This window comes from Rhamphochromis sp. 'chilingali' (genome assembly GCF_963969265.1).
Source record: "Rhamphochromis sp. 'chilingali' genome assembly, chromosome: 2".
NCBI classification, from domain to species: domain Eukaryota; kingdom Metazoa; phylum Chordata; class Actinopteri; order Cichliformes; family Cichlidae; genus Rhamphochromis; species Rhamphochromis sp. 'chilingali'.
This window is the reverse complement of record NC_137930.1, coordinates 51,828,872-51,844,289: the sequence shown is the minus strand read 5'-3', so window position 1 is coordinate 51,844,289 and position 15,418 is coordinate 51,828,872. Positions and strand designations below refer to the sequence as shown.

The 15,418-nt window shown below is 43.0% G+C and overlaps 1 protein-coding gene across 1 annotated transcript in view; it reads right to left on the bottom strand.

Annotated features, from left to right (window-relative positions):
* nell2a (neural EGFL like 2a) overlaps nt 1-8,709 on the bottom strand; it is a 92,397-nt gene extending 83,688 nt beyond the window's left edge. The window contains exons 1-2 of the mRNA XM_080868232.1: nt 8,273-8,709; nt 7,877-8,005 (exon numbers count right to left, since the gene is read on the bottom strand). Of these exons, the coding sequence (XP_080724358.1) occupies nt 7,877-8,005; nt 8,273-8,324 (181 nt within the window). The 5' untranslated portion in view covers nt 8,325-8,709. The remainder of the gene's footprint in view (nt 1-7,876; nt 8,006-8,272) is intronic.
* Nucleotides 8,710-15,418: the final 6,709 nt, after the last annotated feature.

Sequence of the window (15,418 nt, the reverse complement as noted above, 5' to 3'; positions counted from 1 at the left end):
GCACTTGCAGTGAGAAAAAAGAAGTGCGCAGAAGTTCAGCATTGTGGTGTTTCGACAGAAGAACGGAGACGGCTTGGTTTGTAATGGAACGTATATATTCAGCAGTAGTTCGCCATTTTTCATCTCACCATACACTTCACTTCTTCTCTCCTTCCATCATCCTTAGTCACAGAGCCCCCTACTGGTAACTGAGTATATGTTCATATTCAGTCCCCCTTGTAAGCAACCCTTCACCATCTTAGCAGTGTATGTAAACACAACATCTCTCCTCATTCTCACAGAATTCTACTACCTCAGTATTACTTACTTAGCATGGCAACATTACTATTTGCACAGAACATTATCAGTAGTAAACTTTGCAACCAGACAGCATTTTCAATACCTATTTCACTTATAACATTACTGGGTGTTTGAACTATACCCGTGATCTTAACATACAATCTTATAAATCGTCCTTTATAATGAATACTTGTACCGTTAAGGTTACTGTAGTAACTTAACAACCTTAAGTCACAAAACTCACAAATAAATCACAGTAAATCAATCCTCTATTATACTTGGACCTCAAAACTAGCAGTATGGAACTTAACATTAGCACCCAACAGCTCAAGCGTGTTTTTTTCACTTTTTTTTTTCATTTTTTTTTTTTTTAAACTCATTTCATAACATAATCCTTGGTCCAAGCTGGTAACTGTCTCGGTCTGTTAGGAACAGAAGGTCTTTTAGGAGTTTCTCTTGTGTTATTTTCAACCTCGTCACCAGCCTGCAACGGCTCAGCATTCTCTGCGCGGCAGAGTGAGAGACGGGCTGCATTCCATCTCTTTCCATCACTCAAGATGAAGGTGCTCAGTCCAGTCTGTTGCTGCACTGACAGTGGATCAGTGAACTGTCTCTCTCCCTTCCCCACTCGGAAAGGTTTACGTATCCGCACCCTGTCACCGACCACAAGCTGGGGAGGTTTTGCCCCCCTCTTTGCATCAGTGTAGCGTTTACTCTTACGTTGCTGGTGAGAGACTCTGGCCCTGCATTGGTCATACTGTCCTGTGTCTTTGGGAAACGGCAGGACATTTAGCTTTGTTCTCATGGGTCTCCCTCTGAGAAGCTGGAACGGAGCTGCTCCAGTCGTTGCATGAGCTGTAGCACGGTAATTCTGTAGCATCTCTGTCACGGCGGGCTTCCACAGCTTCTGGGACACCTGTGCAGCCTGAACACAGTCCTTCAGCACTCTGTTGAATCTTTCAACACACCCGTTCGCTTGAGGGTGATACACACTTGTTCTGATGTGCTTGATGCCCCTTTCCGTCAGGAAATCAGCAAAGGCAGATGAAGTGAATTGTGGTCCATTATCTGTGGTAAGCTCACAAGGGTTTCCCTCCCGTGCAAAAACTGAAGACAAGAACCTAATCACAGTGTCTGTAGTAGCTGATGAAGTAAAGGCTACTTCTGGCCATTTGCTGAAGTAATCGACCAGTGTGATGGCAAACCTGCGGTCAAAAGGTCCAACAATGTCAACAGCCACATGCTGAAAGGGACCATCTGGAAACTGAACCGGCTGTAAGGGAGTAGGAGCAGTTTTGGCCGTTTTGTCACACAATTGACAGACTGAGCACGATGACAGAATCGCATGGACTTGAGTATCCATGCATGGCCACCAGTAAAGCTCTCTGAGCCGCTGCTTTGTGCGAACTATGCCCTGGTGACCTTCGTGTGCGAGGCATATCACCTTTTCCCGCAGGGACCTTGGGACCACCAGACGTGTCCCCCGGAAAACCAACGGTGATTCCACAGCAAGTTCATGTCGCACCAGGAAATACGGCTGTATCTCAGGTGGGAGAGACCTTTTCACCTTAGGCCAGCCTGAGCGGATAACCTGTTGCAGCAGAGAAAGGTCAGGGCAGTCCTCACATTCAGCTTTAAAATCCGTCAACGGTGTCGCTGTCAAGAGAGGAGAAACTTCAGCTATCTCCAAGAGAAGGTCTTTTTCAGCATCAATGTCAGTGCTGGAGTACATCAGGGGAACCCGTGAGAGGCAGTCTGCGATGACATTCTGAACACCAGGACGGTACTGCACATCATACTGAAAACACATCAGCCTTGCAGACCATCGTGCGATTCTCATGCCCGCTCTGTTCATACCTTTGGTGCTGAGAAGGGTAGTAAGAGCTTGGTGGTCAGTACGAAGTGTGAATCTGCGGCCCCATACATATGTACGCCATCTTTCCACCGCCCAGACACAGGCTAACGCCTCCTTTTCTGTGGTGGAGTACTTTCTTTCAGCAGGAGACAGTGTTCGGGAGGCGAACGCCACAACCCGCTCCACTTGATCTGGATGTAACTGTGTCAACACAGCGCCTAGCCCATAGTCTGATGCGTCTGTGGTGATAAAAGCAGGTAAGTCAGGGTCATAGACGGCAAGTGCGGGACTTTCCAGAAGGAGCTTTTTCAGGTTACTGAAGCTCTCATGTGCTGCCTCGTTCCACTGGAGTTCGACTTTCATGTCTGTTTTCAGCAACTGTCGCAGTGGTTCCACCAGTGTAGCATAATCTGGAATAAATTTACTGAACCAGGATGACAAACCCAGGAACGAGCGCAATGCAGCCATATCCTTTGGAGCAGGAGCCTCAGCAATAGCAGTAAGGTGATGTTGGCTTGGACGTAGGCCTTCCTTTGAGATTACATGGCCCAGGAATGTGATGTGTGACTGGCAGAAGGAACTTTTCCCAGCATTAATCTGCAGGCCGACATCTCTGAGACGTTGGAGAACAGCTTGCAGGCGTGTATCATGCACCTCCTTTGATGTTCCGTAGACGATGATGTCATCCAAGTAGTTGCGAACACCAGGCAGATCTTTCAGGACCGTTTGCATCATTTTCTGGAACGCCGAAGGTGCTGATGCTAGGCCAAATGGGACACGTGTGAACTGGAACAGTCCCTCATGAGTGATAAAAGCAGTCAGCTTGCGGCTCTCCGGATGCAAAGGTAATTGGTGGTATGCTGAGCTGAGGTCAATCTGGCTGTAGTGAGTGGCACCTGCCAAGTCAGAAGACAGATCCTCCATATGAGGAAGAGGATGGCAGTCAGCAATAATGCTCTTATTGGGTTCACGAAGGTCAACACACAGTCTCAACTCCTTTTTTCGCTTTCTGGCCACGACCAAAGGACTCACCCACTCAGCTGCATCGATCCTTTCAATTATGCCAGCTTTGAGTAAGCGAGAGAGTTCTGCTGACACCTCTGTACGTACACTTAATGGCAGGCGTCTCAGCTTTTGGCGTACAGGCCGCACGTTGTTGTTTACCTGTACTTTATGGATGAACCCTTTAACACATCCAAGTTGAGCTGGTGGAATAGGATCAACATTGTACACAGCAGACTTCTGGTTAGACGAATCCGGCTCATCTGCAGTTTCATCCTGAATACGGTCCACTTTGCCTCCGACGATGCAGACGTTCAGTGCTCTAATGAGGTCGAGGCCTAATAGTGGGGAACCAGCTTTGACAATGTAGAAGGAAGCAGGAACTTTCTCATTCTGTGCATGCAGTGCAACTGATGCAGGCAGACAACCCATCACAGCCAACTCATCTTTAGCATAAGTAACTAGTTTGACTTTAGGTCGCACCAGTGAACAGTCTGCAAAATACTGTCTGTAGATAGTTTCTGGCAGAATAGACACAGAAGCTCCAGTGTCTACTATCAGCTCTACTGTCTTAGAGCCACCTTGTACAGTTTCAATGTCGACAGTGCAGGTAAGCTTATCTTGAATAGCTGCCATCATTTTAGCATCTTGCACGCACAGTACTGCCAATTCTGGAACCACTACTTCTCTCACTTCACTGACTGACGACTTACATACCTTGGCAAAATGTCCTTTTTTCCCGCAGTTATTGCATTTTGAAGAAGCAGCCGGGCAGTTTTTATCATTAGCTAAGTGCTTGTGAGAACCACACCTGAAGCACTTCCGCTGCTGCTGCTTTGAACCTCCCCGTTTGCGTTGGTCTGGAGTGCAGCCTTTAGCGGGGCGAGGTCCTCTCCTCTGGTGAGAGTGGGAATTTGCCGCGTCGACTGTCTGAACAGGCGCGGTCGGACACGAGCCGGGTGTGGAGAGTAGAGTAGCGTTTTTGACTGCTGCTTCTACCTGGCTCGCAATAGTTAGAGCCTTATCCAGTGTGAGTTCATCCTCCAGTAACAGTTTGTCTTTCACAGCGCTGAGATGAGCATTGGAGATCAACTGATCTCTTATCATTTCACTTTCCATTTGTCCAAAGTTACAAGATGAAGCTAATGCTCTCAGAGCCACCACATACTGAGAAACAGTCTCATCCGCTCGTTGCATACGCTGTCTGAATGTATGACGGCACGCCACGACATTCACTTTCGGCACAAAGTGCTTCTCCAGTGTGCTCATGGCGTCAGCATATGTATCACCTTGCTCCGGTAACGTGTAGAATAACCGCTGTCCCTCCGGGCCCAAGCAGTGTAGCAAAACAGCGCGTTTCCTAGCATCCGGCCATGCGTCTCCCGTGGCATTGATTACTAGCATGTAATTGTCGAATATTTTCCGCCATGTAGTAAATGGAATCGGCGGCTCACCCACATGTGGAAGAAAAGATGGTGGACTCGGAACTGATGCACTCATCCTCGTCGCCAATTTGTGGTGTTTCGACAGAAGAACGGAGACGGCTTGGTTTGTAATGGAACGTATATATTCAGCAGTAGTTCGCCATTTTTCATCTCACCATACACTTCACTTCTTCTCTCCTTCCATCATCCTTAGTCACAGAGCCCCCTACTGGTAACTGAGTATATGTTCATATTCAGTCCCCCTTGTAAGCAACCCTTCACCATCTTAGCAGTGTATGTAAACACAACAAGCATGATGTGTTACGCTAACCACTTTTTGCCAGTGTTAATTGCATTATTATTTCCTGAAGCCACTTTCCCATTTTGCTTTATTGTCCTTCCTCTAAGTGTGAGGTTTGCAGAACAGCACCCGGTGAACCTGCTCAATACAATTCAGCAGAGTGCAGCTATCCTGTACGCAAGCTTTCTCCAGAGCTCTGCCGCTGAAGGACTGAATTGCCCTCTGAACCTCTACATCTTTCTATAGCACAGTACTCCACTGCATCATAGTTACTAACAGCTGGTAAGTGTAGCCTCTGCACTGGAAGCACATCTGTGACGTACACAGAAATGCCGGACAACAAACCGACATTTCCTCCCTGCTTCATACAGATGTACAAATAAGCGCGCGCACTAACAAGGCATTACAAACGAGCCTCTTCCATCCTGTTACACTTTAGTGTCACAGGAGCCAGGGGCGTCGTCACCACAACATACAAAGAAACACCTCTCTGGCAGTGTTTAAACAGCCTGAGCAGAAACATGCTTCTGAGACAGGCAGGATTTATATAAACACAGACCAACACAATTACAAGGGAGCCTTGTGCTGCAGCTGAAACAATGCTTCTAGCAACTGTGTTGTTTGCACTTTGAATGAGTTCGGTCCATACACTTGTAGCCATAGAGGGAGAGAGCGTGGGTGTATGTGTGTTGGGGGAAGGGAGTGCTTCTGGGTGTGGTCCCCCCTCCCTGCTCGTGTATACCAATAGATATACGGATGTCTAGATATTAAAAACTGTGGGGGAAGTGCTAATGATGTGATGGTTTTGTGGCGAGCCTGAGTATCACCTTGGCACGAGAGGAGCACAGCCTGGGGCAGGGAGGGGGCCTTTTTTTCTGCCTTTATTATGCCCGTCCCTGAGGTCCACCTCTCCTAATGTCATGCAATGTAGCTCTGACAGCTACCTTCAAAAGCATCAGCAGGGGTTCGCTGAACAGAAATCCCCCCACTGCTCATTCCTTTCCTATTTCCTTTTTTTCAAAACAAACACATTCAGCAAACAGAGATGCATAGAAACAGCATACAGCAAACTAACAGCACACAACACAACAGCCGCTTATCTGCACGTGGACATACACCTATTTCTATACTGTGAATTACACTCTTCCACTTCTCTCTTAGCTCTCAGCAGCTACTCCCCCTCCCTCCCGCTTCCATCCAGCACTCAGAGATAACAGCCTTCCCTTTGGGCAGGCAGGCAGGCAGGCAGGCAAGCAGCGGAGGGGACAGCCATGGATATGTTCTGCCTGCTATCTAATGAGCGTCGGAATGTCACTGTGGGCCTGTCTGCTGGTCCCAGCTAGCCAAGCCTCCATACATGTGGAATCAGCACAGTCTATCAAACAGCTGGCAGACAGCTCTGCATTTCTATCTCTTCCTCTCTCTCTTTCTCCTTCCCATCCCAGCTTCTTTCTCTCGAGCTCCCGCACTCATTTTCTCTTTTACAGAACGTGCCTCCTCCTTTCTGTTCCTGATTGCAAACAAGCAGATGCCCAGGTCCGTTCTGCCGTTGCAGCTCTGCCCGCCTCCCCCTCACCCAGCATCATCGACTTAACATAGACATCCCAAATGAAGGATGGAGGCAAGCTACCATAAATAACACACTGCTGTCTCCGCCTGGATAACTGTATGTACTTAGCAAAAGGTATCATAGGAAAATAAGATAGCGCAATGACAAAGGGGTACCAGTCACAGAATAGTTGTTCTTTTTCTCCTTTTATTTTGTGGAAAGAAACCTGCAGGTAGCTTCTTTCACTAACTGTCTTTGTTTCTCTCTCTCTAACTCTCCCTTTGCTACCCGCCTGTGTAGAGCACTTCTGAGTGTTGTCTACACAGAGGACATCAAATGGCCTGCCTTCACAAAGATACTGGAGTTGCTGCTCCATGCAGAAGTGCCGCTGTCTCAGCGGTTGTGCAGGGAGATTAGAAGATATCAGCGAGGAGGCTGGGTCGACAAATGATTGTGGTGTTTCTCTGTCCCAAAACAATGCCGTCACTTTGGTACATTACGTGATCCGTGATGAGAACCTTCTTGTGGAGATGTGTTACATCGCCATATCTTTTGTTTTGCCACTGATCTGGGAGCAAAAAACAATTTCCTCTTTTGCTACTTTTGCCTGGGTTATGATAGACATCTCCATCCCTGTGATGGAGCTGTTAACAGTTTCATTTGGATTGTAATGAGCGTCTGACATCAAGTAACAAAGACGTAACACTGACAGAAATTTTAAAAAAAAGAAGTGAAAAAGCATTTTAAAAAGTCAAGCACGACCTCATCTTTGACAACTCTGTTTTGCACGCTACACGCACTGCCTTGCAGCTGACAACATGATCACTCTGCGGCCCATTCACATTTTTAGCGACGCAAACTGTTCAAACTCACACACTCCAGAAGATCACCAAATGGGTGAATTCTTGCAGGGGGCCCATTCACTCTCCAGACTCACTTCATATATCAACTCTGACTGTGGGATTTTTGTCTCGGCCTAATCTGATTAAGCTCAGCCATTCTATGATTCTTTGTATGATCCTCCCATCTCTCCCCCTCTGCCTGCCCTCAACACAACACTTTTTCATGAAAACCGAACATGCCTATTGTTCAGGCAGGTGGTAGTCTGAGGCCACCCCCCCAGCTAAATCCAAATAGAGAGAAAAAACTGATAATGCACTGTATGTTGCAGTTTACAGTCTGTTACACAGGAACAGACAAACACAAGAATCATATAAAGGAATCTGATGCACAGCATTATTCGATGATCTAACATCAGACATCTACGGGCATCTCAGCTCAGGATCTGTGGATTACTGGGCTGCATCATGTTGGCCTTTCTAGTTGTGTAAACAAAACATACAAAGGAAATAAACAAAATGAAATGAGTAGTTATCATAGGAAAACATGTTCTTTGCATGGACATCATCTCATCTGCTTTACATTTTAACTTCAGACAGAGACAGAGTGAATGTGTGTTATGGTACCTTGGAAGTGGAAAGCTCTAGACTCGCTGTGGAAGCCCTGGACCTGAGTAACGCCATCAAAGCCTTCTCCAAGCGTTAGTTCATCAAATACGCTGATGCGCAGGGCAGGATCAACCCCAAAACCTATAACTAATTTACAAACAGAAAACATTTTATTTTATTTAAACCACTGTTATTAAAAAAAAGAGTCTTGTGATGCTAGAAAAAAATATCATGTTTGTTTCAGGGGGAGATGTGTCAGGTCAGGTTAAGATTAAGAGCTGATTATTTCTGAGAAGGTTTGGTCACAAGTTAAGCAAAACAGCACATCATTTAATGAAGCTGATCTCATGTTAAAAAGCAAAATGTTGCGACATAACGGTTCATTTAAAAATCAGTGACAGCCTTTTGTCCTACCTGAGGAGACGAAAAATACACCGGAAATCAGAAACAGCTGTAATAATCTCATGATGAATGTATAAAAAAAAACAAAAGCAAAATTAGTCCATGTTTTGTCCACTTCCGAGAGACAGCGTTCTTCAATCACATGCGAATGATGTATCACCCTCGCACGGGAGGCTGTTACCAATCCCAAATGCTGAGCGGAGGCATCATCACAACTTTAGATGCCCAGCGATGCGAATTTTTTTTTTTTTAAAAAGGGGGGAGAGAGAAGCAAATCCGAAAGAGGGGGAGGAAAAAACACAGCAATGATGCTGAAATTATTCCATGTAACACAGGGTCTGCTCCATCCGCATCATCCGCGGCACAGGTGGCTGACAGAGGACGGACAAAGCGAGCTGCTCTGCCTCGGCAGCTCAACAGACGCTCCTACAGCAGTGCGAACGAGCTGTGTGCGCTGAAGGAGTGCAGACAGAGAGAGGAAGGGAGAGGAGAAACCTGTCAAGGAGCGAGAGACAGGGGGGAAAGAGGGGCAATAAAGCCCCCTGGTGGCCTGAGATGGGAAAAGCTTTTATATCCATTACATGCATCTCGATTGCAACCACGCCTCATCCTGGCCCATGTCTACTGTAATCTCTCTCTAAAAAAAAAAAAGAAAAGAAAAGAAAAAAAGGAATTTTTGTCAGTGCCTTAGCTTACATGAAATTCAGGGTTAGGGTCAATGTTTAAATGTTTAAGAAAGCAAGAAGTAACGACGATCAAGACAAAAATCTAATTATTCAGTTTTATTCTATATAAAGCAAAATAAATAAATAAATAAATAAAAACAGGCTTTGTGTGCGCGTATGTTATTATATTGTTATTATTACGGGATAATCCTAGGGTTTTGGCTCATCTTATTAAAACACTGGGTAGCAACCTTGATCTTTGACTCCAATTTCAAATTTGACAGTCAAATGAATTCTGTGATCTGGAAGCAGTTTCTTCCATCTCCGGACTAAAAACTCCTTGACTTTGTTATGTTAAAACTGGACTACTTAGAGCACTGCATGCTGTAGTTAGTCCATCATCTCTCGCCCACTTACAATTAGTCCAAAAAGCTGCAGCCAGATTATAGAGTGGGACAACGAGAAAGAGAGAGAGAGTGATCACATTACTCCAGTGTTGGCAGCCTTACATGGCTCACTGTGTATTACAGAATCCATCATGCAGTGGCACTGTTTGTGTTTAAAGCCTTAAGGTGTCTTGCACCTGCATATGTGGCAGATAAGCTCCATATGCTACTGATGTACAATTTACATACTTAATTATTATTTGGATTTGTCCATTTGGAAGTCTACTTGGTGTGACGTGCTTGGATACTCATGTTAAACGTAATCAAAGTTTCAAATGAAGACGTCAGCATATCAACAAATAATGCAGGTGAGTCAAAAGCTTAGACTTTAGGCTGCTCTAAACACTTTGTTTACTTTACTTCTTCATTTGTGTTTCCGTAGAGAGGCTGACACAGCTTGTTTCAAGCAGCTGATGAAGTGAGGGGTTGCATCAAGTCTCAACATGAGATAAATAAAGATTATTTTGAACTATGAGTCAAACAAAACAACTTTAGAGTCCAAGAATGAAAATATAGAGTTGAAAAGACCGTAATAGGTCTAGTATAAATAGATACGCATGTTTGAAACGAAATTTGAATGAGTTACTGCTGCAAAGTCGGCCCAATCAAATGAGAAAATGCACTTGCTCTCTATCATTCATAATTAGATAATTACTAGCTAACCGAGCAATATATTTCAGTTTTTATATATAAACTAAGTCATGGGATATCTAAAAAGTCTAAAAGGGAAAAAGGAAACAATAAATGAGATAAGCATTGCTAGTATAAGTATATTGCTTTTCAATTTACTGAGACAAAGGTACATAATTGTTTTTATTTTCCATCTTAAGTACATTGCAGCACAAAAGGCCTAACTACTATTGAAAGGTGGAAGGCCAGCAAGCACAAAAAGCTATTTTATGAGTTATGCCTGTTTATTGAAGTTGTCAAGGTTGTGTACCAACTTTGGAGGTTAAAAGTCCCAGCGATTATAGTGGTAAATGGTAGGAACCTACCATGATAAACAATCCTTCAGGCATTGTCAAGGCTCGCCCTCTTTTCCTTTCCTTTTTAGCAATGTTTGGGTTTTCTTTTCAGTTGATGTTGATAACCTCCTTTACGTCTCTTCCAAACCATCTGCCTTCCCTGTCCTTGTGAAGAAGTCAATGGAGAAAAAGCCACCTGTCACAAAAGCACAACATTTTACTGGATTATCATATATGCTAAAACTGCTTTTTGATTAGAGTTGTGACCTGCTGCAAGCACACGTTCTCAATCCTTCTGTAAAGGTGACGTCTGGCTTTTCAGCAGGTGCCAAGAAAGCAAATTAAAATTGAGTCCTTGGCTGACTGTGTGCCAATTGAAGCAAAGGCGCTCTGTGGGTTGAAAATTTATTTATTTATCTCGCATCTTCTTTATCATGGCACATACTAACCTTCTGAAACCTAACTGTTTAATCAGCATCCATGTTATGCCAGTGATGTTGATTTTGAAATTATTACATTTTCATTAAATCCTGATCAATTTTCTGCCAGAGGAACATAAATTGAAGACTTTTCCAGAGGCAATCGATCATAAGTCCTTAACAAACTCAGGCCAATCCCTGGATGACAAGAAACATCTTTTGCTGGCTATGCTGGTTTCTGAAGTCGAGCTGACAAGTGGGCATCAGCAGATATGATTCATGGGCCGCTGTGGTGCTCAGATCCATCCCAAGGACCTTAGATTAACACCAGCACATTTGCCATTTAAATGTGCCTCTCCTTCAATATAGCCTTCATCAATGCCAATAACATGTTTTGTTTTAATTATAATTCATGCAAAACAGATGTTTTTTGACAAACAGGCTATTATCTGTACCAACTGAGAGCGCATCTACAGCATGCAGCTAATGGGTGGCTATTGTGACCAAAACAAAGACAAGCAATGGCTCTTCATGCAGTGTCACATCTGTTGTCTGAGAGGGCGACCAACCCACTATTCATTATTAATAATTCCATTTCTTCTGGGTCCAGACACAGGAAATGTAATTACTTTGTATTGCCCACAACTTGTCATTTCCTAAAGTGCCATCAGGAAAATAAGAGTCATTAAAGCATGCGCCCAGCAAAGAATCAAAAGTAATAAGCACGCGCACTGCCAACACACACCTGCGCTCGCACGTCAAATCTCTCAAGGCAAAGGCAGAAGAACAGCGGTACTTTCATTTATCTAAAAAAAAATAATTAAATAAATAAATAATGAAAACTAGATGGATGATGCATTGCAAAGCTCTCAGGGGCTTGTTCACTTAGGAAATAAATATACCATATAGACATACTAATGCAAGATCTACAAAATTAAAATCACTTAAAGTAGCAGTGACGGAATACGAATGAACTGCTGGGAAAAAAGAAAGAAAAAAAACTTTGCATATTGTTCCCACAGGGGTCTCCTGGGATTCATTTGGTTCATATTTCTATGTTATAATGTCCTTTTCTGAGTTTCTAATTTGAATTATATTCTATTAAACCTGTAACGTTTTATTGCATCATCCTGCCCAGTAATGTATTCTAATACCTTTGCTTTGACATGTTTTTTTTTAAATTATTATGAATATTATTTTCAATATAAATGGAAAAATATTTAAATTAAGCTGCGGTGGACTGATGGAAGTCATCTGCTATTTGTTGCAAAGCTGCATTTTTAAATATTTGATGCTGATGCAAAAACCAGACAGAGTTTTGGGAATCACGCAGTTAAAATATTGATGGTCCCCGTTCTCTCAGCGCCATCGTGGGTACATGACAGAGTATTGCAGGCACTCGATCACAGTGGAGCAGTACTGAGGCCAAACAGACAGTGTCACTCTTGGACCATGCCAAAGGGTAAATGCTCAACTACCCGAAAAATGGGCAACATACACTCGCGGGCCACTTACTTGGTATAACTGTTGCTCGTTAATACCTAATTAACCAGTCACATGGCGACTTGTGTCCTGACTTGTGATGTCATGGTGTGGACGATATTTTCTTAGCACACAACTACTTAGACTAATTACAACAGATATTATTTAAACCAACAGCCTACTTGAGTATGGTTGACGATCTAGCCATCACAATCTAACCACTGTGTTTCTGTCATCAGAGGGAAGTCACAAAGCTCAAATGAGCTCAGACTGATTTCTTGAACATGACGGTGAGTTCACTTTGCTCACTTCCACAGTCACCAGATCTCAATCTAATAGAGCACCTTTGGGATGTGGTAAAAACAGGATCTGCATCATTTATGTGCAGCTGATGGAACAATTGTATGATGCTAGCATGTGAATATAGACCAAAAGCTCTAAGGAATGTTTGCAGCACCGGTTTGAATCCATGCCACAAATAATTAAGGCAGTTAGCCAAACCTGGTACTAGCAGGATTTAAGTGGCTTATGAGTGCAGTGAGTTCAGGGATGAGACATAAATCAAGATAAATGACAAAAATGAGCAAGACAAACTATGTACTACCAGATCTCTGTGAGCAGAGTCACCCTGTATTAAGGGCCCTATTATTTTCTGTAGAAACTGACTGCTTAATAAAACATTTTTGCACACTATATTTGAATATTACAAATTATGAGTCAAAATCACTTACATTAAATTATATATAGATATTTCATATCTAACCTCAGATGGTAAAGGGAAAAAATAATTTTAAATCTATATTAATGGGGCTGCATTGTTGCCCTTTTATTAGCAATATGTACACATTGAAAACTCAGAAAAGTTCGATCACAGCTTTGACAGCCTTTTATTCTGAAAATTATGTGTTTTTCTTATGCCTAAGTGCCGCACAGCTCCACAAATATGATCCGACAGGCATGACGTTGTTTTGTGAAAGGTACACAATAAGACACCATAGTGGCACTTTATTTCATTTAATACATTTATTCACTCGCATTACTTTTTTTTCAGCGCTCTCTTTTGATAATAGAGACTCATGTGTCCTACATGCAAAGCTTTAAAGTGGAGATAAAAACAAAAGCTTTTCATTGCAATCAGCTTAATGTGCCGTACTCTTAATGAAAATGTGGTCTTAGGTATGTTGAAGCCTTTATAGACTGTCCATGCAGAGCAGTTGCTCCACAAAGCCACTCCCATTCCCCCAGGATCCTATTGTGAACATGTGCAGTGAGCTGGCTCATTGGGCCCTCATGGTGAATGGCCCGCAGCCATTCACTCAGCATACAGAAGCTCATTAGAACTCTATAGGCACACAATTGAGAGGCTCACATTAGAAACTTCCTGTTCTGGGGCATAGACACTGCACACAAAGTGCCAGTTTGCTGCTAAACTAAGCGCATTGTCCTCCTGATTCATAGAACCTGGCCCTCCATTCACGATATTAAGTTCGAGTGGTGGAATATCAATTGCGTGTGCAATGGGCCAGTATCTTTTTAAGAGCTTTAGTGGGGTTAAAAAAGAGAGAAAAGGGATCTCAGTCGGTCTGCAGAGTGCTAGTTTTCAACAGACCCATTGTGAGGAATCTGAATGAAGGGAGCCCTGTTTTTTCCCTCCAGTTCTAAAAAGAGATGGGCATCAAATAAATTCACATGAACTTGCTTCAGGGTGTTTCTAAGACCTACCCGTCAAGAAAAGCCTAATTATACCTCCCTCTCCTGGAGAGCTCTATTGGAATCTGGCTAATTACACAGTGGTGAATTTTAATAATGATACGTGCTTACTGATGCCTTTTAAAATGTGCACAAAGTTGGATGAGATTTGTTCTACCTAAAAAAAAAGTCACTGAACACAGAGAAATATACAAAGTTAATAGACACGCATAATGCTTTGACGAGTGTCATCATGTTTCTGACCTCTTTTAAACTTACTACACTGACATTTTTTGCTCAAATGCTAATTTAAGAACAGAGAACGTGACTCGGTGAAAGTCCTCAGTGTTATCACATAAAACATGCCTTGATACACAATAAGCTATTTAAGAAACAAAAACAGTTAAAAATAGCACTAAACAAGGCTTCCCTCCTGCTTTCTCTCTGTCATGTAAACAAATGACTCTCTGGCGAACAAAAAGCTTCAGGGGGCTATCACAGCCACTGGTCTATGTGAAGCATGTTAACATGAACTCGCTTAACAACAGTGGAAAGTGCACGCAGACGCGCTAACACTCATCATGTGACAGAGCACTATGCGTTCTCCACCAGCCTGAGGAATAAAACCTCAAATTTGATTACAAGCAACCTTTGGCTCCCTGGCCATCACACAATAGCCTGAGCTGTCTGGGCCAATTTCCATGCTCAGCATGAGGCATCTACACGCGCAGCCTGGCGCTCCCAGTCGGCCCCACAAACACACAAACACGCTCCCAGATGAGTGTGGATATGCCTGTTTACTGTGCCTAAACTACGGGTCTGTCGCCCCTCTTGTTGGACTTTCTATGACAATGTTGAGGATCATTAGCTGCAGTGTGAAAGGTTACACAAGCCTCTTATTGGATGTGTTTATGCCAAAACACTAACACACGTGTGTATTTGGGTGGCCACCTATATCTCGAAGCTGCAACACACTAATATGCAACACATACAATCCATATAGTGAAAACTGAATATTTAAGTGCTTGATTTTTCTGCCTGAGGAGCTTTATGGATCTCTGTAAAATCATTTGTACATGTAAAATTTTTAAAGCTGACAAATAGAGTTCTGCAACAATTACCAAAACTGAACAAGTCATAGTTCTGAGGGTTTGTCTTCTAATATAAACAAATGTTGCTCATTGCACTGTTTATTTCATATAATATGTTACAGAAAAAAATACCCTAAATTGCAACTAATATCAGTTGCAACCAGAGGGAAGAAAAATACGATGAAAAATTGTAAATTTCACTCAAAAGGTTTATTTTAACTAAAAAAATTAAGGGTTTTTCCATTATTTATTAAGAAATTAAACTGCATGCTTAAATAAGCCCAGTTATCTTGTAAACAGTGCAAGGTGTCTTGTGCAAGTGATTTAGAAAAACAACTGGACACTTTCTTTTTATGACCCAACTGAAATTTGCTTATAAGTGAGGCAAAAACATTACAATC